The sequence below is a fragment of the Wasmannia auropunctata genome, unplaced genomic scaffold (genome assembly GCF_000956235.1).
Source record: "Wasmannia auropunctata unplaced genomic scaffold, wasmannia.A_1.0 LD335400.1, whole genome shotgun sequence".
NCBI lineage: Eukaryota > Metazoa > Arthropoda > Insecta > Hymenoptera > Formicidae > Wasmannia > Wasmannia auropunctata.
Window position 1 is genome coordinate 817452 of NW_012027490.1, and position 21651 is coordinate 839102.

A 21651-nucleotide genomic window follows, 5' to 3' on the forward strand; every position below is an offset into this window, starting at 1 on the left:
TATATATATATATATACACGCGTGTGTCGCGACGGAGACCCTCACCTGGGACACAACAGGTTATATAAGGTCGGGTATACCCAAAGTATCCATTATATCGAGCACGATATCTTCGGTACCTGGTCGTTAGAGAGAAGAGCATCAGAGTCCGCGCGGCCACGAAGAAGAGCGCGCTCTCGAGGAAGAAACTCGTTACGTTTATACACAGAGTGGAAAGGGGTGGACCGTAAAGTGGCCTTTGTCATTGGAGACTTCCTTGAAACTGGTCGCGGGATCTCTTTAGGATCATTGAATGCTCTCTCCTCGGTGCCTCTCTCTCTCTCTCTCTCTCTCTCTCTCTCTCTCTCTCTCTCTCTCTCTCTGTACCATGTACGCGCGCGATGTGCGTATGTACGTATGTTTGTATATGTGTGCATGATCCCGCGCGCACATATTCTTCCTGTTATTAACAATGCAAATGGCTTCAGACAGCGGCGCCAGGGAATAATGCACAAGCACGGTTGCGTAAACAAAATACAGAAAAATTGCTCAATTTCGCGACTGAGAATTGCTTACCTTCCGGCCGCCAAGAGACTGTCATTCTTTAATAATGTATACATTTAGTCCAACGTCAGACATTATCATCGCCGAAAGCTAAACAATGCGTCAAAGCTAACCAATAATTTGGAATAAATGATAATTTCGCTATTGTGTCAGTTGCTCGTTTACTGCACATACACTCATATCTGACATCAACACACTCCGTTTACACATCGTTATTCAACGATAGATCATTATGCACAGATTCTATTGTAATCTGTTCGAATAATTAACGTTTTCGATATTAATCCTAATGCTAGTACAATTGTTTTGCAGTACGATCCGGATAGACATGATCGAGACTATTTTTATGATACCATCTACTGTTTTCTAATTTACAACCGGTATATGATTAATAATATGTGGATATAATTGATAATAATTATATTTGAACTCAACAAGAGAATGAATAATTCAAAGGATACACTCAAAGGAAATTGAGAGTTTTATATATTTAAAATTAAGTAATTTATGCCTAGATTGATATGCGTAAAACGTGACATATTATGTTAATGAATATGACATTATTAGAAATAATTTCGATAAATCAATCAAATGAGTTCTTGATAATTTTTTAAATCCTTATCCCCCTCGCGGAGTCACTCATATCCAATTTGCCATATTACATAGTTGTCAAAATTACATAGTTTCGCCAATTGTTATTTTGTTGCCTTTTAATCGTATACTATAAGGTTGGAGCTAAGTAAAATTGCGATTGAAAACCGCATACATCTCACTACGATGTAATCCTTTAATAGAAGCGCGAATGACAAAAAAATGACGACGGGAAATAAGAGTTAAATTTCTGCCTAGAGCTACAAACGAAATATAATATACATTTATAGTATATACTAAAATTATAAAAAGAGAGAAAATATACATACATATCATATTTATAATATGTATGTATTATAGTGCGGAAAATCTGAGATTTCCATAAGTACAAGCAAAAATATAAAAAATCTTTTGCGCGAGGAATAATTGCATAAGATCGATCAATCGTTTGCGAAAGGAAAAATGAGAAACGCTCATCAATTGCACGTGATATTCGGCGATGGAGTTTCGGTCTCGTTTCGCGTCCCATTGCTCGGGAGAAGCACGTGTATGTGCACGCGACGTCGCGTCGTGTCGTTCGCTTCGGAAGCTGGACAGGGAGTTGTGATCGATCGGGTCATCAAACATCTTGCCATATTGTCGGCTGAATCCCTGGTAGTGGAGGGTAAGGGCGAGAGACTCACTATTTTTATTACGCGGTTTAACCTGACGGCGATTGCATCGACCGGAGACTGATGACGTTTTCATATATGACCGTGGTGAAAGACCATACAAAAAAAAACCCATGAAAGCGAGATTATTTTAGAGTTCCACAACCATTCTACAACCTTCTCTGATCGTTGATTTGTCCGCGTCCAGAAAGGCCAACTTTTTGAAAATAAAGGTGGCTGTAAACGAGAACAAGAATTATAAATACTTTGCACGCTGCATGTTTATACGTGTATTACGTACGTTAATGAGAGTAAGATGGCATTCTTCTATAATATCTTTTTACATTATGCAATATTGAAATTGAATGTATTCTCTTTCTCTTTTATACTTTCATATGATTTAATTAATCTAAGAATCTCAAATCAATTAAAAAAAGCACGAAACTATTGATTTGTATTACGCTGGACTTACGAAATACTGATGAATCTATGGAAGTTTAAGAAATAAAATACACACATTTATTGCTTATTTAGCGATATTTATGTAGCCAAGATGACAACGTGTAGTAACTGAGATCGAAATAGCAACGTTATTCTGATATTCGCGTAAAACAGAAAAGAAAAGAAGTATATTGCTATTAGAAGGACATATTTGCATTGGCAAAGTTAATTAAGGATGAGCGATAACGGATTACTTGTACATTAGCAATGGCAAAGCGCAACAAAGAACAATAAATAATGGACCGGCTGTCTATCCGAATACGTTGCAGAGAATATCGCACGCGGGTTATCTCACGCGAAGAGCCGCGACATAAGTATGCATGAAGTTAGCTACGGGTCGTCTGAAATATTAAGCAGCTAGACTCTTCATGCTGAGGTCTGAAAACTGTTTACCCTGGAGGGCACGACAGAGAGAGGGTCGGAGCCACCGTTAAAACCACGGCCGACTACCTACTCCGTTTGATAAATAATGCGGTTCGCATTTTGCGCGCGAAAACTTTCGGATATCGAGCCGCGCGACGGCAAAACGGGATCGGCCGCTGAAAGCTGCGTGCGTGTTAAAACCGCATCGCGTTGCAGCGTGCCGCCATCGATTCGGGAAACAATCTTGAAGATGTACAATTTACCAGACAAGATCTCTGATCACGAAGAATTCGCATCACGTAATTAAAAATCTCATAATATATCCATATCAATAATGGATGTACATATTTGTGTCGCATTTATATCGATGACGATCGATGATGATCTATCTGTACCATATCTAGCCATTGTCTAAATGTTATAACAATTGCCGCTGGCGGCCAAAGTTCTAGCGACTCGAGGCGAGGCGACGCGACGATGGAAAGTACGCGCTGGCGTTTGCCGTCGATCGCAGTTCCGCGGCGTGCGCACAACGAAGATTGCGAAGTTTCACCGAGGATTCCTTACAAAGCCTGACTTATTTAGCCCCAGGCCCATGATGGGCGCCACCTCTCTATACCCCCCTTCGGTCCCGCCGCCCCTTTGACTTGGTTTGCACCGTTGGCGGAGTACGTCGGTAGGGGGTACTCCGAGAGGGCGAGGGGGAGGAGAAGGCGAACAGGCGGAAGAGGAAGGTTGCAGGAGCGAGCTTGAAAGGACGAAACGCTCTTTTGTCGGTGCCCTCTACACCGCAGAACTTTATTAATTGCGCGTTTTGTTATGCAGATTCCTGCAGAGCCAGTCTCAGTCTTCCAACTCCCGGCTCTGCCCGGAGCAACCTTGTCTGCCGGCCCGCGCGACCCCATTAACTCTCCGTTGGATCGCGAGAGTCCAGACCCCGCCTTTAAAAGATTACCCTCGAATTCATTGCCTTCAATTGGGAAAACTTTGTGCGCATTCTGCAACGATCTTTCCCACCATCATCGTCACCGTATTCCTCGTTCCTTAGATATCCAAATTGCGTTGTGCAATTTCGTTCGTAGATAAATCTTGGATAATAAATCGACTTGTATGTGATGCTGTTATGATGTGTCTTCAAATACTTACGATATCCTTGACTTACGTGATGTTTATTAAGGAGTCAAGAGATATAAATTATCTACGAATGACGTTTTATATGGAAATGTGATCAACAGCTGCATTCATGATTACGTTAACAAATTGCAGTTTTCTATTGAAATTCTATTGATTTCAAAATTTTTTTAAAAATTTCGGTTGATAAACGAAATTCTAATATCATCATTGTATATTGAAGCACACCTTAACTGCGTTTTTCTAGTGTTTTATACATCTTTACATGTAAATACTAATTGTAAAGAAAAACAAGTTAAACAATATATAATAACATATATATGCATACATTTTACGCGAATATTTGGGTATGCGCACTTAGCACTCTAATTAAGAGGCCGAAATTACCGATTTATAACCATTATTACCGTTTATGTACATGACCGATTCATACACGCACACATCTCTCTCTCTCTCTCTATCTGATTGTGAGTCATTCTTGTTATAAGGATAATCTGTAATTCTCGTTACAAACTGCATACAATAAAACATGATGGTCTCGAAATCATTGACTTCCGAATGCTTTGTTCTCAAGCTGATTGCGCTGTGATCGTAGCGGCAAGCTACTCTCTCGGACGCACCGATAATTAGCCCATTAGGAAATTAAAAGTCTAACTGCTGGAAAGGCGAAGTGGTGTCTGTTTCGTCCGAAGCGCGTTCTGTTACGACGCTAGTCATTACTCCTGTCTGAGCCAAAACGAAATATTCCTCCGGGAAATACGGCATAAGAACCACTTAAGAGCATCGGCTTCCCGTTCACTTTCTTCTCTCGGTTTAGTCCCTCATTCATTCGAGTCATAATAATCGTGACGCATCAAATACCGGTTGTTGCGGTTGATGCAAGTTTTTTCTCAAGTTTTTACTATTACACCATGCAAAGAAACTGAACAGATTCATCAATACCAATGAAATTTGCGACCAACGATGTGAAAAACATGAAATGTAGCAAGGTAATTGAACTATTAGAGTAGCGATATAAGTTAGCGAAAATAATTACATACATGAATTTTTGTGTTTAATAATTTTATGTTTCTTTTTCTTTATCGAATGTCTATGAAAAGGAAGAAGTGATATATAGAATAAAAGATGAAAAAAGACATAAAAATATATTAAAGAGAAAGAATTCGAAATCCATTGATGTGGCAGCAGAATATCGCGTCAACTGAAAAGACTCGACGATAACTCCGCTAATATCGAATATTCCAAAAGTTTCGTTTCCCTTCTTCGTTCTCCTTCTTCCGGTGCGAGAATAGCATCGTGCTTCGAGGTGTTTCACGTGCCTGTTGCGTTACAGAAGCTCGCGCGGCGCGGTGCGGCGCGGTGAGGCGCGGTGAGGCGTCTCGCGTGCGCGCGCGCGCTTGTATATTAAATGGTGTTCACGGTTCACCAGTCAAATTGAATCCCGGGCTATTGGCAGATTCTCAATAAGCTTCAACAATGGACTCTGTTACACGAGCCCCACATCCTCCGGTCCGTTCTTTCTGTTCTCTTCGTCTCGCCACCCGTCGTACTTTCGCGTTCGGCACGTTCTCGCATTTCTCCCCAGGAACGTATCCATCGTGCTTCGCGTTATTGAGGTTTCATTCCTATAGTTTGATATCCTTAAAAGTGTTCACCGACAAAGTGCTCGAGATGATGGTTTTTAATTTCTGAAACACGTTTAAATATTCTTCATAATCTTGGATTCAAGATTTTTGGTCCCCGATAACGGCGATAACCATATATTAGTCATCAATGTTAGAAGCGAAAAATTCTGTCAAGCTTTCTCTCGCACTTATAGATTTAAATTAAATTTTTTACGTGTTTTATGTATCACTACTTGCATTTAATTATATAAATTAATAAAATATGATAAAATTTTTAATTGCCTTGCATTAGACACAATAAATAAATGTCTAATTCAATTTATGTGTTTTATATTTTCAACTAGAAATAGATTATGATCATGACAATTTATCAAGATTTAGAGCATCTGTTAATCGAAAAGAAAGTCTTTTAATAATTCAAATATTTAGTTAATCTAATTATTTAAAATTTCAGCAAAGTAACGAAACTAATTATTTTGAAGGTTATTGTGATTGAAGTAAATACGTTTAGATACCTACTGCTTCTTTCTGTCGACTTTCAATTATGAATTGTATGTTGAACTGTCTAAAACTTTTGAATCAGAAAATAAATTGTAGATGTATGCTTGACAACGTAACATATACTAATGATTTGTCAGAATGATCGCTAAACTATATACGATAGCTAATAGAGGAAATAAAAAAGTATAATCTTTGAGCATTTATCATAAGTTATAATAATGACGAAAATTTATGAGTTTTTAATGCAATTTGAATTTTCCTTCGAATTAATCTGTGTTAATACGCACACACGTGTACTACACAAGGAATATTACGATATGAGATATTACATTTGGATTAAGATAATGCGGGCGAAAGCAACGTAAGAAAAGGGGAAATATCAAGCTGTCACATTTTAAAGAATTTTTACGCACGGTCGACATTTCGTTTGCCGATATACGCAAAGAGCGGATGGCGCGTGCATTGTCTGGACGGGGTTAAGAGGGTTAGACCGAGTTAGGGATGTCATGGGAGGGGTTGAGGAGGTAGGAGGTAGGAAGTAGGAAGGTATCGGTGTAATGAAGAGCGACAGTGGCGCCCCTAGCCATCGCTAATTTGCCGCTAAGTGCCTGGCTTTGTTTCCGTACGGTGATCCCATCGTTCGCAATATCCTGGATCCAAGGCGATGTTCCACGGTGTTTAAGAGAGAAAGCCAAATAACCTGCGGTATTACTCGGCAATCTAGTATAGATCGGATTTGAGAAAAGAGATGACACCGACGAGAAGCAAACATACCCGAGAAAAAGGCTAAAAAGCGGCGAGATATATTTTTAATATTAGATTGCCGAATCAAAAAGAAAAGTCACTTAAAATATAATCTAGTCTAGTTGCTTTGGTCCGAGAGATTTTATAAAAAAATAAACATACAATGGAAGGATGTCGAAAACTCAATAATTTTTCATATTGATTATGTTTTATATAATTTCCTACTGCATTACTTTGCCTGGGCAAAGTGATTTCCAATGACACTATTGAACGGTACTGAAAGTAAGTATTTTGACAAATTGTTTATCACAAATTGCAAGGATTGTTAAAATTATAATTTATTAAATCGTAGCAGTAGTGAGAGCATTTTGCAAAACTACTATAAATTGAAAATTATCGCGAGTTTTTATGCTTATAATTTATCTTAGAATTATTATTTTTCATTTGCCTCATATTTTACTATCATCATAGCAGTTAACTGTGATATAAGGAAAAACGTATATTGCTGCACGATACGATTAGACATTAAGTTACGCGATATCAGTAAACGTTTTCCACTTTCGCTTTCTATCAGTGACGAAGGTTTAATCACATGTTATCTAACGTAAACCGACCAAATGGCACCGATTATATAAAAGGAAGCAATCGCTCACAATCGCAGCAGTCGTTGGTGTACTCGTGATCTAGCGACATTGAGAGACTAAACGATAAGCGTGCTGCATTGAAACGTCTCGTCATCATGGACACTTGGATACTGTTGTCTCTCTTAGCTGGCGCCATTGCTGTTTATTATTATTTCTTTAAGAACTTAAGCTTTTTCGAGAAATATGGGATCATACATGTATCACCAGTGCCTGTTGTGGGTAATATGGCGCCCGTTTTTCTCCGCCAAAGTTCGTTGGCCGAGCTTATTCAAAAAGTCTACAATCTAAATCAAGACGCCAAATATGTTGGTTTTTTTGACGGTATGAATCCGGTCGTGATGATTCGCGATCCGGATCTCATCAAAACCATCGCCGTTAAAAGCTTCGATTTGTTTCCTGATCATCGTGGTTTCATCGACGAAGTTAATGACCCTTTGTTTGGCAAAAATTTGTTCTCGCTTCGTGGAGACAGATGGCGGGATGTGAGGACTCTACTAAGCCCTGCTTTTACTTCCAGTAAAATGAAAGCCATGTTTAAATTGATGTCCGAGTGTGCTGACAATTTTACTGACTTTCTTTCCAAGTTACCTGCGGACAAAAATGTTATGGAAATGAAGAACATCTTTACTAGATACACGAATGATGTAATTGCAACGTGCGCTTTTGGAATCAGCGTTGATTCTATGAGAAATCCTACCAACGAGTTCTACGTTTATGGAAAGGACGCTACGACTTTTAGCACTCTACGCAACATAAAATTCTACTTCGTTAGAAGCATGCCAGTCATCACCAAAATGTTAGGTTTAAAATTTGTTGGCGATCACGTACGTCGATTTTTCAAGGATCTCATAAGCAATACGATACACACCAGGGACGCGAAAAATATCGTACGGCCAGACATGTTGCAACTAATGATGGAAACTAGAGGAAAAAGAGGACCCGGAAAGGAACTGACAATCGAGGATATGACCGCGCAAGCGTTCGTCTTTTTCTTTGGCGGTTTTGATACTGTCTCTAACTTGATGTGCTTCGCTGCTCACGAAATCGCTGTGAATCCCGACGTTCAGGCAAAATTGCGCGACGAGATAAACGAGGTTCTAAAGACGACCAACGGGGAATTGACGTATGACGCGCTGAATGAAATGCAGTATCTGGACGCAGTGGTCAATGAGACTCTCAGGTTGTGGCCCATAGCTATTTTTCTGGATAGAGTAAGTGTGGAAGACTTTGAACTACCTCCAGCACTGCCCGGCGACAAGCCTCTCCTTTTAAAGAAAGGATCGAGCATTTGGTTCCCTGTTTTCGGTTTGCATCGGGATCCAAAGTATTTTGAAAAACCAAACGAGTTTCATCCCGAACGTTTTTTGGATGAGAACAAGAAAGATATAAATTCAGCTGTATATGTTCCATTTGGACTCGGCCCAAGAATGTGCATAGGCAACAGATTTGCGTTATTGGAGACCAAGGTTATGTTATTTCATTTGTTAACTCGTTGCGATTTAAAAATGTGCGCGAAAACTCCGCATCCGCTGCGATTGTGCAAGCAAAATTTTGCTTTGATGGCAGAAGGAGGATTTTGGCTGAAGATTCAACCCAGAGACAATGCTAATAATACTATTGTATTTTCTAACGGTGTTAATGGTAGTGCGACTAACGGCCATATTTAAATTCACAAGAATTGCGAATGAAATTTGCATTTATAAATATAAATTCGACGCAATATCATTTAACCGAGAGAAATGACGCTCGGATTGATTTGGATATGCACGCACAAATATTGTACAAATAGTGTTTTGCTTTAAATAAGATTCTCGTTAAAATAATCGAATCAACTGCAATAAGCAATAATGCAAACATATGTGTATAATAATGTAAACATTTGCTCAGAATTTTATTGCTCCACTTTATCATTAACATTTCATGGATATTGAATATACTGTTAATTCCTAATCTGATCACTTATATTGTTTAGTACTTCAATGAATAATTTGATATAATGAAAAATTTTTTGATGAATTAATTTTAAGTGTATTTTCTGTATATTAAAGCAAAATTAAAATTATTTTAAATACATGTGAGCTGTTGCGATGGAAATTGCATAGAAAATGAAAGATTCTTTTTCATATAATAATAAATTACAATAAAATGGAAGAATATTACAACAAGGTTATGATACGTAGAAAAAAATTGTATAAAGATATTAATAATAAATGTTAAATATATAAATATAATAATCCAAGAAGAGAGATAGAACATTATTTTTAGTCAAACATGAAATGTTATTATATTTTAAAGCGATATATAAAACAAAATATGATTAAACAGTAAAATATGTGTGTAATAATAAGCGTAATTATAAAAAATATGATTATTGCATATAGAAGTATTTTTATAGGTTTTTATATGTATTAGCATTACAGACACGCACTTCGCGCGAGCTTTTTATTTTTTTTATTTTTCCCCTTTTTTACTTATTATATATAACTATTTTTAGTTTTTTATATATGTACCAAAGAAAATGATTCATCAAAGGATTTTTGAAGCAAAGGAATAATATGCAGGAAGGAATAATATTTATTATTAAATAACTTTTCAAGATTAATTTTATGCTGCCAAAATATAAAAAATAAAAATATGTTATTATTTTTTATTTTTCCTTACATATGTGTTGTCATAAATTAAACTATCATAAAAGATGTATCTTAACACTCTTGAAAATTTTATTGAAATTGTCTTATAAAAAAATTTGTTACAATTTGTTATTTTAAACTAAATACAAATTAAATAAAGCCTACTGAGAGTATAGAACGGTTATTAACCTGCTCAAATATGTGTATATTAACAATATTAAATCTTTATATTACAAAAGTAAATACATTACGAACGTTCCGCCTTTCTTTGAAGTCATCCTTAGCGTTAATGTTATAAAAGTCGAATGCGATACTTGATTTCGATTCTGGTAGTGGATGAAACACTTACGGTTACCAATTCCGAAGTAGCATCGTTGTCATTTGAGAAAAAAACAACCAAGACTGGATTATTTCTTGCAAAATGAGAAAGAGCAAAATAAAACTTTGAAGTAAAATGAGAAGATAATGCGATTTTTATCAACATGGTGATTTGATAAATCGATAATCGATAATTTATTATTTAATTTTACTTTCAAATATTGTTCAATTTAAAAAAATGTTTTGTGTGGCTGCTTAATACATACATATATGTATTCTCGATTATATGATAAGATGTTATTTTTCATGAATTTCCAAATGTGCAAAAATTAAAAAACTGTTTAAAATTTCTTCGCATATCGACATACGTTGCAACCTTGTTTTCAACTTCATCCATTGAGAGCAATGCTTATCAAGCAATCGAGTTAATTGAATGATTGTCAGAATGATATATTCTCATCTGTATAATGTGATGAAAACCAAGGTCAAAATGATTTATAATCATGATAGAATCAAAGATGAGAGTAGACATCAGAAAATGGACATCATAGATTTGTAAAATCGAGATTATGTCAGTAATACAAAAATCAGCAAAAATTATTGATGATAGAGATCTACATATGTTTTTGCTGTAATAGCATATTATAATAAAAAGAACTATTATGTAATTTTATTAATATATATGCGCAATGATGAGTTACGTAAACCGATGACTATTAACGACTATACTTATAGTTGACGCATATTTATACTTTGACAATATCTACATGTGTGAAGTCCATATATGTATATCGATGAAAAATTGCACAATCATTCAACGTAATTTATTATTTGAATACCAAACTGAAGTTGATGAATAAGTGTATTGTCAATAAATAAGAATAATAATTTTTAAATATCAAATCAAAGCCTGCGTTGTAGTTTTATCGAATTTATAAATGACATGCCGTATAAAAATGACACGTAAAACTGTGAAATCTTTATCAAGGATATTCATTTCATATCAACAAGCAGCGATAAAAAAGTAGATAACAAATAAATATAAAGATAAGAAATACAAGATAACAAAAACAGAAAACCTTATCTCAATCTATAACGCCATTTTATAAGACGTAAGATTTTATAAAATTTCGTTCTCTTATAATATAAATTATTATAAAACTTTACTATTCTTAAAATTGAAATAAGATTTCTAGTGCGTTTTTTTTTGATAAAATTCATATTACATAAATTTTCAATAACCAAAAATTTTAAAAATTATCTAAGATTTATTGATTTGCACCGAACAAGTATCAATGATGATTGATCTTACATAATGTCAGCTTGAAAACGCTTGCATCAGAAAGATTACTGGGTATATTACGAGAGAGGAACTGCTACACGAGCAGTTATTTGCAACGACTCGCGTCGGTAGTATCGCTAACGCTCTTTATCCAGTTATATTATATCAAATTTTTATTAAAAAATCAAAGAGATTTTCAAACAACGTTTGCCATGGAATATTGGTCGATATTGTTATCAATAATGATCGGTGTGGTCAGCATTGATTATCTTTATAGAAATTTTAATTTGTTTAAAAGGCATGGTGTTATACACGTACCGCCTCTTTCAATATTCAGAACCATAACATCGATATTTATGTTTCGTCGAAGACCATTTGTCGATTTTATCCTGGAGATGTACAATTTCAATCCAGACGCAAAGTATTTTGGATTTTACATTACGACAAATCCAATCTTTTTGCTTCGTGATCCGGAACTCATTAAGAATATCCTTGTTAAAAATTTCGAGGCATTTCCAGATCGTCGTGGTTTCTCAAACTTGAATGATCCTTTACTTGAAAAAAATTTGTTTTCACTTCGCGGAGAAAAATGGCGGAATGTAAGAACTCTGTTGAGTCCCTCTTTTACGTCCAGCAAGATGAAAATGATGTTTACGTTGATGTCGGAATGTGCTGTGGATTTTGCTAATTTTCTATCAACATTGCCAGCGGATAAAGGTGATATGGACATGAAAGATGCCTTTTCGAAATATACAAACGATGTCATCGCTACATGTGCTTTCGGAATCAAGATCGATTCCATGAAGGATCCAACGAACAAGTTTTACGTTTACGGCAAGGAAGCGACTAACTTCTTTCGAGATTCAGGCCTAAAGTTTATATTTCTTCAAACTTTTCCGAAACTCGGACGAATTTTCAATTTAAAGCTTATAAACGATTATGTGGCGCACTTCTTCAAGGACATTATAAAGATTACAATTACCACTCGTGATGAGAAACACATTACACGCCCGGATATGCTACAATTAATGATGGATATTAGAGGCAAAGAAGGTCGTAGAGAATTAGACCTCGATGAAATGATTGCGCAAGCTTTCATCTTTTTCTTAGGTGGCTTCGATACCAGTTCAACCGCGATGTCTTTTGCAGCTCACGAAATCGCAGCTAATCCAGAGGTTCAGACCAAATTACAACAAGAGATCGACAAGGTTTTAGAGGATTCGAATGGAAAAGTGTCGTACGAAGCCATTAATCGGCTCGAATATTTAGATGCGGTGCTAAACGAGACTCTCAGATTGTATCCACCAGTCATCTTCTTAGAAAGAATATGCAAAGAAACTTATGAATTACCACCCGCATTACCGGACGAGAAACCTTTTATCATGAAGAAGGATATGCGTTTTTGGATTCCGGTTTTTGCAATCCATCGTGATGAAAAGTACTATGATAATCCGGAGAAATTTTATCCAGAAAGATTTTTAGACAATAAAATGCACAATTCTTTGTATTATATACCATTTGGATTAGGACCAAGAATGTGCATAGCAAATAGATTTGCCATGCTAGAAGTCAAAGTCTTGCTGTTTCACTTATTAGCACGATGCGAGCTGAAACCTTGTGCGAAAACTACTTCTCCAATAAAATTCTGCAAAGGTCTGGCAACGATGCCAGAAAATGGGTTCTGGTTGAATATTCAACGTAGAAAAGATATGCATCCTTTACTGTCTACAGTAATGGATAGCTAAGTCATATAGAAAACATTTTAAACGTTAATAACATAACTATTATCAAAAATTATATTTGTAATAGAAATTATTATACATTTTTATGAACGCACATAATAAATTCAAGATTGTATATTAATCAAAATTAAAATTAACTGTTACAAATATTAATAATGTATTTTTTCTCTAAATTTTTTATAATTTATATATAAATTTTTGTAGATGGAAAAACGATGATAAATAAATATATGCATGTATAGAAGTTTGGTGTGTGTGTGTGTGTGTGTGTGTGTGTGTGTGTGTAGAAATATTTATTATTAACTACTAGCATAACAATTTATATACATAAAACACATATATTACGCTTTGGATAACTAATTTCTCAAATTATAAATTTTTATAAAAATTATACAATGAATATATCTGTGTCTATCTATAGTACCTACTTATAAAATGGCAGATTGCTTTAAACGCATTATCTTATAATGCGTTTTAATTGAATTTGTGGACTTGTGGAATTGTGGAAATTTTCAACTAAATTCGTAGCTAATATTTAATACTATTAATAAATCTGATATATTGTCTATTTTATATTTTTCCATAATTATATTCATAATTATATGTAAAATAATATATATACTTTGTTGCTTATGTATGTTAAACAAATGAGTATATATTAATAATAATAAATTATTGCGTGTGACACATTAAGTCATAACAATGCGACAATTTCATTAAGAATGAAATTATAAAAAGGATACTTGAATATTGTGCATTAAATACTGAGAAAGAAAATTATGAAAGTTATAGATAAGTATTCTTTTGGGTAACCAAGAACAAATAAAATATTATATATTTAAAAAATAAAATTTTTAACGATTAAATTTGAAAGAAAATGTTTTTTACTAATTCAACAATAAATTGATTCAATCTTCTAATTTTTTAATTTTAATATTTTGTGTAACGCATATTTTGCAATTATACGTGGATAGCACAGCGCGAGAAATTCTGAAAATAATTGTAAAAGTGTTTTTACCATTTACCTCGTTCAATTTCTTCGTAGCGAGACAATACATCGTTTCGCACCACCCTTATGATCTCCACTTCATCAATTCTTGGCCCTTCTCCAACATGCGGTCCCTTTCCAACGGTGGTAAGTGAATTAGATTAGAAGGGGTACTTTTATCGAGTCAGAGAATGTTTCTCCGAATACACATCTCGAAAAGTTGGATAATAGCTATTTTTATCAAAATAATCACACTATATAAACTACTTAACTACTTACGTATATATTATATATTAAAATTTATTTAATTTTATAATACATTTTTATAAACACATTACTTATAATGCATTTTTTAATGAAAAAAACGTAAAAGTGTTCACTGAATAAGATTATTATTTTTTTAATTATACATCTTTTAACGTGTTTAGATGATTATTATTTACCATTAAAAAGTATTGTTCTCTGCACTATTTCTGACTTGTTTACGAGATACAAATATAGAAATTTCTTGCCCTTTTTGCTCGGTATCTTGCTCATTAGAATGCATTAGGCATAGAAATCGACCAATTAAGTCAGTTGCTCAGTCGGCCACTAATTAATCTAAATTACAAGGACTTCCGGTAGCAGCGAAGGATAACTGGGTTTAATGATCAATTGGATCAAATGCAACAAAGTGTCCAGTTGGTTCAATAGCGACGGCGCGTCACGCAAGCATCTTATTTGATAGAAACCTGTTTGTCCGTCGAAGACCACGAGCCTCGATTCCTTTAGCAGTATAGCCGTCGAGGGAGCGTACGCTCTTCCGACCGCTCATTAAAGCGGCATTCACAAGCTCGTATCGTGTCTCTGGAAACGCCCAATCACGTAGCCGAATACATTATACGGCTGTTATATCCACCATGCAACTGTATGACAGAACGTGCAACCAATGCAGATCCTCTTTGGTCAATGCAAGAATCTATGCAGACTTGACATGCAGAATCCTGACAATCGGCATTTGTTACAGCAATAAATCTGAACTGTCTCACGGAATAGATCTATATTTTTTAAAATCTTATAAAACTATAATTATTATTTGATAAAATAAGAAGTTTTACGTATTAAATTATAGGCAAGAAATATTTTATTCTGTTCGTGTTATGAAATATTGAATCACAGTTTAAAAACCTTTACGTATACTTTATACTTCAATACTACTTATACATTTTGAGAGTTTTGTCCACAGTATCCAAATATATCTTTTTTAATCGTCTTATAAGAATATTTTTTGTTTAAGTCTGTCACTGTCTCCTAATCAATCTCATCGATTTTGTTTTGAAACTTATCTGGGATATCGCGATTGATGATAATTTTATAAAACTTATCAATATTATATCATATTATGAATCTTATCGAGTTGCTCTTGAAAACAATCAAAGAAAAAAACAAATGCTTGCAACATTATGTTCTTGATTATGAATTTCTTTTTAGTATATAATACTATATTTTCTGTTTTTTATTATACTTGTGCAATGAATCATTTGAAGAAGGTTGCCTTTTGAATCAGCATTGTGTTACTAACTAAATAATAAGAAGATAGAAAGTTTAATACATTTAGAATTATAAATTTTAAAGATTTGATTAAACAAATCAATTTCTTTCTTTTTACATTTAGCGTGTCCCATTAATAACATTATCTGTAATAGAATGATGTGTATTTTTCTCGGCATTACGTTTAACCAGAAACCATCTTCAGGTTTCATAGTAAAACCGTCTTTAGCCATCTTCATGGGTATCTTCGGTGTCTTTACGCAGAGTTTTAACTCGCAACGTGCTAGTAAATGAAAAAGTAGAATCTTTGTCTCCAGCAATGCGAATCTATTAACTATGCATTGCAGAACATTATTTCTCTTATATACATACATGACGTACATGATACCGTGAGAGGGGAGTCTATTGCGTATAATTATGTTAGATTCGCGTATTTTTATTGACGTATCGTATCTATTGTAAGATACTCGAGTCTCGATGTTACAAAAAAAGGCCTTGTTTTGATATATACTGCCAATACTGAAAATTTATAATATATATACTTAACACAAACTGGAGATTTTCAGTACTGGTAGTATATATTAGAACACAGGAAAAATCTGATCAAATAGTCAAATGCATAAATATAATACATTCAGATTTTATTTATTTTTTATCGGTTCTTTTTTCATAAATGTTTCGTATACTAAAATATTCTTCTTTAAAAAGATTAAAAAAATATATATTATATATACATATTATATTACGGAGTCATATTTCTCTACTATTATGTATATGTATACATATATTTTTAAAAATATGATAAATTATGGAAACAATTTTCCAAAAATTGAATAATTTGTAAGAAAATAATATACTTGGCGGGAGCTGCTATCGCGTCTCCTGATATAGACAATTATAATAGCAATAATTGCGCAATTAATTGCACGAGAAAAAATTAAATTACAAATTGGAAATTGATTGATAATCACAAGATGATAAACAATACTTGATCTTTAATCCTATCGTCTTCTTTCATTATCATTACTTAGCAAAATATAATAATGACTCTGTTTTTATCATTGAAGAATTTAGAAAAGGAAAGTTGATTCGAAGAATATCTTTAAGGTAGAAATGTTGTAATTTTAACTGAAACAAAAAAATAGTGCACAAAGAAACCACGATAAAAGAACATCAAAATAATAATGAGATAAACTGATATTTATTAAAATTATAATTAGTACATTTAATTACAATTATTGTAAATTATAAAGTTAATACCTGAATTACGTCACACACACACACACATATATATGACATACCGTCTTTTTCCCTATGTTTTTTACTTTGTTAATAAATAATATTTGCATATTTTACTGTGTATATTTTATATATTTTATATATTTTTTGCAAGATGTATATCGTCTTAGCATTACACGTACCAGGATATAAATGTTAATAATTCAACGATTTTGCTTCGCTTGATCTTGTGCATCAGTATAAACATCTTATCGAAAAGTCAAGAGTACCAAATCATGCGTCATTATCATATCGTTTTCATTATTTTTTGTTTTAGCTGAAATTTAAATAAAATTATAATTAACACATATAATGCTTTATTTATTAATAATTTTGCAATATATTTTTTAGTTTATTGCAGTGAATTAACATTTGAATTTAATTTTTAGTTTCATTTTTAGTTTAAACTTACGCAAGGTATTTGATTAACTAAAAGTAATTTTATTATATTACAAATTATAAATCTTTTTTTTATTACTATAAAATAAATAATTTTACTAATTAATAAAATGTCGTAAAATTTTCTGATTTTTACTTTTATTCAATTTACTTTTATTACAAATTTCAATAGTACAACAAACTTAATTAAATTGCCTTACAGTTTTCCATTCACAACATTAGCTGCGAGACTATGATGTATATTTTTCCTTGGTATCACATCCAACCAAAAACCATCTTTAGGTTTCAAAGTAAAACCGTCTTTTGCCATCTTCATGGGCATCTTCGATGTCTTTACGCAGGGTTTTAACTCGCAACGTGCTAGTAAGTGAAAAAGCAGAATCTTTGTCTCCAGCAATGCGAATCTGTTACCTATGCATTTTCTGGGACCAAGACCGAAAGGAAGGTAGGCTCCACAATTGAGAGTGTCCTTCTTCCGCTCACCTAGAAATCGCTCGGGATCAAATCTCTCCGGTTCTTTAAAGTACTTAGGATCATGATGAAGTCCATAAACCGGTATCCAAACACCTTGCCCTTTCTTTATAGTAAATGGTTTTATACCAGGTAATGTCGATGGTAGCTCAAAGTCTTTCATGCATAATCTGTCAAATACTATACCACTTGGATACATCCTGAGAGTCTCACTAATTACTGCATCCAGATATTCCATATTATTAACCGCTTCGTAAAGTGCTTCGTAAAGTCCAGTGTTATTTTCCAAGACTTGATCGATCTCATTTTGAAGTTTTTCTTGTATATTCTGATTCAACGCGATTTCATGAGCAGCAAAACACATTAATGTTGAACTGCTGTCGAAACCTCCAAAGAAGAAAACAAACGCTTGTGCTACCATATCGTCAATAGTCAATGCTGTTTTGCCATCTTTGTTTCTAATATCTATCATCAGCTGTAACATATCTGGTCGAATAATATTTTTTTCATTTCTAATTTTTATTGTTGTTTCTACCATATCTCGAAAAAAATTTGATATTTTCTTTTGAACAACTTTCAATCGAATTATTTGTGCTAGCCAAGGCATGCTTCTAAAAATGTAAATCTTCAAAAAGAAGAGGATATTGATAACGGTCACTTCTTTACCATATGTATAGAAATCATTTTCCGGATTTCTCATAGAATCAACATTGACACCAAAAGCGCAAGTAGCGATTACGTCGTTTGTGTATCTTGTAAAGATGTCTTTCATTTCTATTGTTCTTTTCTCCCGTGGCAATTGTACCAAGTAATTGCTAAAGTCGACGCTGCAATCTGACATTAGTTTAAACATACTTTTCATTTTACTGGACGTAAAAGCCGGAGTCAATATGGATCGCACTTCTCGCCACCTGTTTCTGCGAAGAACGACCAGGTTTTTGCCGAAAAATGGATCTTGATTTTCATTAATGAAATTCATCCGATCCATGAACTTATCAAAATGTTTTAATGTTACGAATTTAATAAGCTCAGGGTCGCGAATTATTATAAGTGGTTTGGTCATATCATACAAACCAATATACTTGGCGTCAACATGCAAATTATACATTGATTTAACAAATTCAGCTACTGATTGACGACGAATGATAATTGATCCTAGGTTTCCAATAATGGGCAGAGGCGTCATATGTGGAATTCCGTGTTTCTTGAAGTAATTCAGATCTTTGAAGAGGAAATAATACAGGCCTAAAGTACCTAGTATCACTGGCAAGACAATTACATATATCATATTGATAACTTTTTCTACACGATGCAATTAAACTCCCGAAGAAACGTAATGCGCAGCTTACTAGATGAACTTTGTTCGAATATTTATGCGGCGTGATTAAAATGCTCGCGTGCGAACGGTGATCTACGATCAACTGCTATACTGACGAGTAACGTTCCTCTTATATCCAATAAATAGGCATAAGTATTATGTGGAGGGATCTAGAGCATAGTACAACTTTACGTTAGTAAAATACATAATTCATACATAATTTATTCAAAAGACCATAATTTGATAGAGCATTCTCTTTATGAAATAATATACATATGAAGAAATTCTAGGAACCGAAATGAGCTTTAGCTTTTTTTAAGTTTAAGTAGAAAAAATAATACCGTATTAAATTTTGTACGGCTTAAGAATTATCATCTTTTTTTACACATTGACGTATGTGTTACATGCAATTGCATTTTATTTGAGGACTACTATTACATACGTTATATTAGAATGCAAGTGAAAATTTTCATTTTAAATCGGATTGTGATTTTATTGCGCAACATCCATACATAACAAGCAAAAACATTATTTGCTGAGTTGTGAAAATTAATGGCATATGATTAAAATGAATACTTGTATATATATATTATTATACGTCTTTAAATATGCGGCTCTGCCAATGATTAATTTTAATCAATCGTTTAATCGCTTACTGTTGACTATTATTATAGAAGATGTTAGGGAATTATCGTGCTTTTTGTACATGCAGGTAGTGCGGATTAAATTGAGTAGAAAAGTTCTTTAACATTTCAAGTTTCTCAATAATTAATAAGAAGTGTATTAATTAGTGAAGTAGAAGTGTAGTCCTCAATAATTAAAAAATACCTTTTATCATTACCAAAATGATTACATATATTATTAACATATATCATGGATTAATAATTATTTATACGATTAAACTAAATTTGTGAAAATTTGTAAAAATAATACTATTATTTAAATATTAATATCGTATTATTATAGTATCCACGAATATTGAATTAATACAACATTACACGTCGAACTATAATGATTAATTACTATTGCGATAATATATTTTTTATATGCGTTGTGGGGAGTGGAATTAAATAATATATAACATTTAAGGGTATGTATTTTTTATACGTATAGATACATAGATACATCTAAGAAATAATCAAAACAATAAAATAATGACCTGTAATCTAATAATGTCTCATAAATCTTTAGCTTTTTTAATATTATACTTTCCCCATATAATATTTTTGTATTTTTATACATAATAAGATTTTGTTTTAATTATAGTTCTGTATCGCTTTCCCAAGACATTTTTTTTACATAACTTTTATCTGTGTAATATGTTTTTGTATAGAACATTTCTTATAAAAATAATGACTGTATAAGAAATGAAAAATAAAATTATAGAAACGTAATTGAGCGAAGTACAAGTGGAAACAATAACTGCACAGTAATCTACATCACAAACAAAGTATTAGAGATTAATCGATAATAACAACGCAATATATGAAATAGTATACTCAATTCATTAATCTTTTTCATGCTTTTTTGTCTTGCCATTTTCTAACAAATGTACAAAAAATAATATGATTGTGTTTAATATTCGGGAAATATTTCTAATGCAAGAATATCGTTATTTCATGAATTTGTAGTAACATATAATCATCTTCATGTCGGTCAATTAGGAAAGAAATGCTCCTTGTTTCACGTTCATATTTTCCATTTTTGGATTTCACTTTTTGTTTTCATTTTATCTGAAAATTTTAAATTATATGATAACATAATATAATTAAATGTATAATTGCCTTCCACATTTTTGTAAATACTGCTTTTATTATACCTATGTGTGTTAAAATATTAAATCTTTAAATTATAAAATCTACAAATATTATTTATTTTTGAAAAGTTAAACAATTTTATTATAGAAACGAAAATTATTTTCCGAGAGATTATTATCATCTTGAGACTATTTTATATTAGCTTTTATTAATTAAACAAATAAGGAATTATATTTTTCTTTGAAATATCTATTTCAAGAAGTCCAAAAAAATTATTAAAATTTTCTTACATTTAGCGTGTTCCATTGACAAGATTAGTTGCAAGAGTGTGATGCACATCTTTTCTTGGTAACACTGTCAGCCAGAAACCACCTTCAGCTTTCATATTGAAGCCATCCTTAGCGATCTTGAGCGGTATTGGTGTCTTCTCGCAAATTTTCAAATCGCAACGGGCCAATAAATGGAAGAGTAAAACCTTTGTCTCCAACAATGCGAATCTGTTACCAATACACATTCTAGGGCCCAGGCCGAAAGGAAGGTAGGCTCCGGAGTTGAGACTATTCTTTTTCCGTTCACCACAAAACCGCTCGGGATCAAATTTGTCCGGCTCCTCAAAGTAAGTGGGATCACGCTGAAGTGCATAAA

General features: G+C 33.3%; 3 protein-coding genes across 3 annotated transcripts; 2 read left to right on the forward strand and 1 right to left on the reverse strand.

Moving 5' to 3' along the window:
* Positions 1 to 7285: 7285 nt before the first annotated feature.
* LOC105457088 (cytochrome P450 9e2-like) lies at positions 7286 to 9532 on the forward strand. The gene has a single exon (XM_011701539.1). The coding sequence runs from the start codon at positions 7389 to 7391 to the stop codon at positions 8958 to 8960; it is 1572 nt and encodes a 523-aa protein (XP_011699841.1). The 5' UTR covers positions 7286 to 7388; the 3' UTR covers positions 8961 to 9532.
* Positions 9533 to 11428: 1896 nt separating this feature from the next.
* On the forward strand, positions 11429 to 13347 carry LOC105457089 (cytochrome P450 9e2-like). The gene has a single exon (XM_011701540.1). The coding sequence runs from the start codon at positions 11736 to 11738 to the stop codon at positions 13266 to 13268; it is 1533 nt and encodes a 510-aa protein (XP_011699842.1). The 5' UTR covers positions 11429 to 11735; the 3' UTR covers positions 13269 to 13347.
* A 3786-nt stretch (positions 13348 to 17133) lies between these two features.
* LOC105457090 (cytochrome P450 9e2-like) lies at positions 17134 to 20128 on the reverse strand. The gene is made up of 2 exons (XM_011701541.1): positions 17661 to 20128; positions 17134 to 17338 (listed from the first exon to the last, which is right to left on the reverse strand). Exons 1-2 carry the CDS (start codon positions 19217 to 19219, stop codon positions 17335 to 17337), a joined length of 1563 nt encoding a protein of 520 aa, XP_011699843.1. The 5' UTR covers positions 19220 to 20128; the 3' UTR covers positions 17134 to 17334.
* Between the last annotated feature and the right edge of the window lie 1523 nt (positions 20129 to 21651).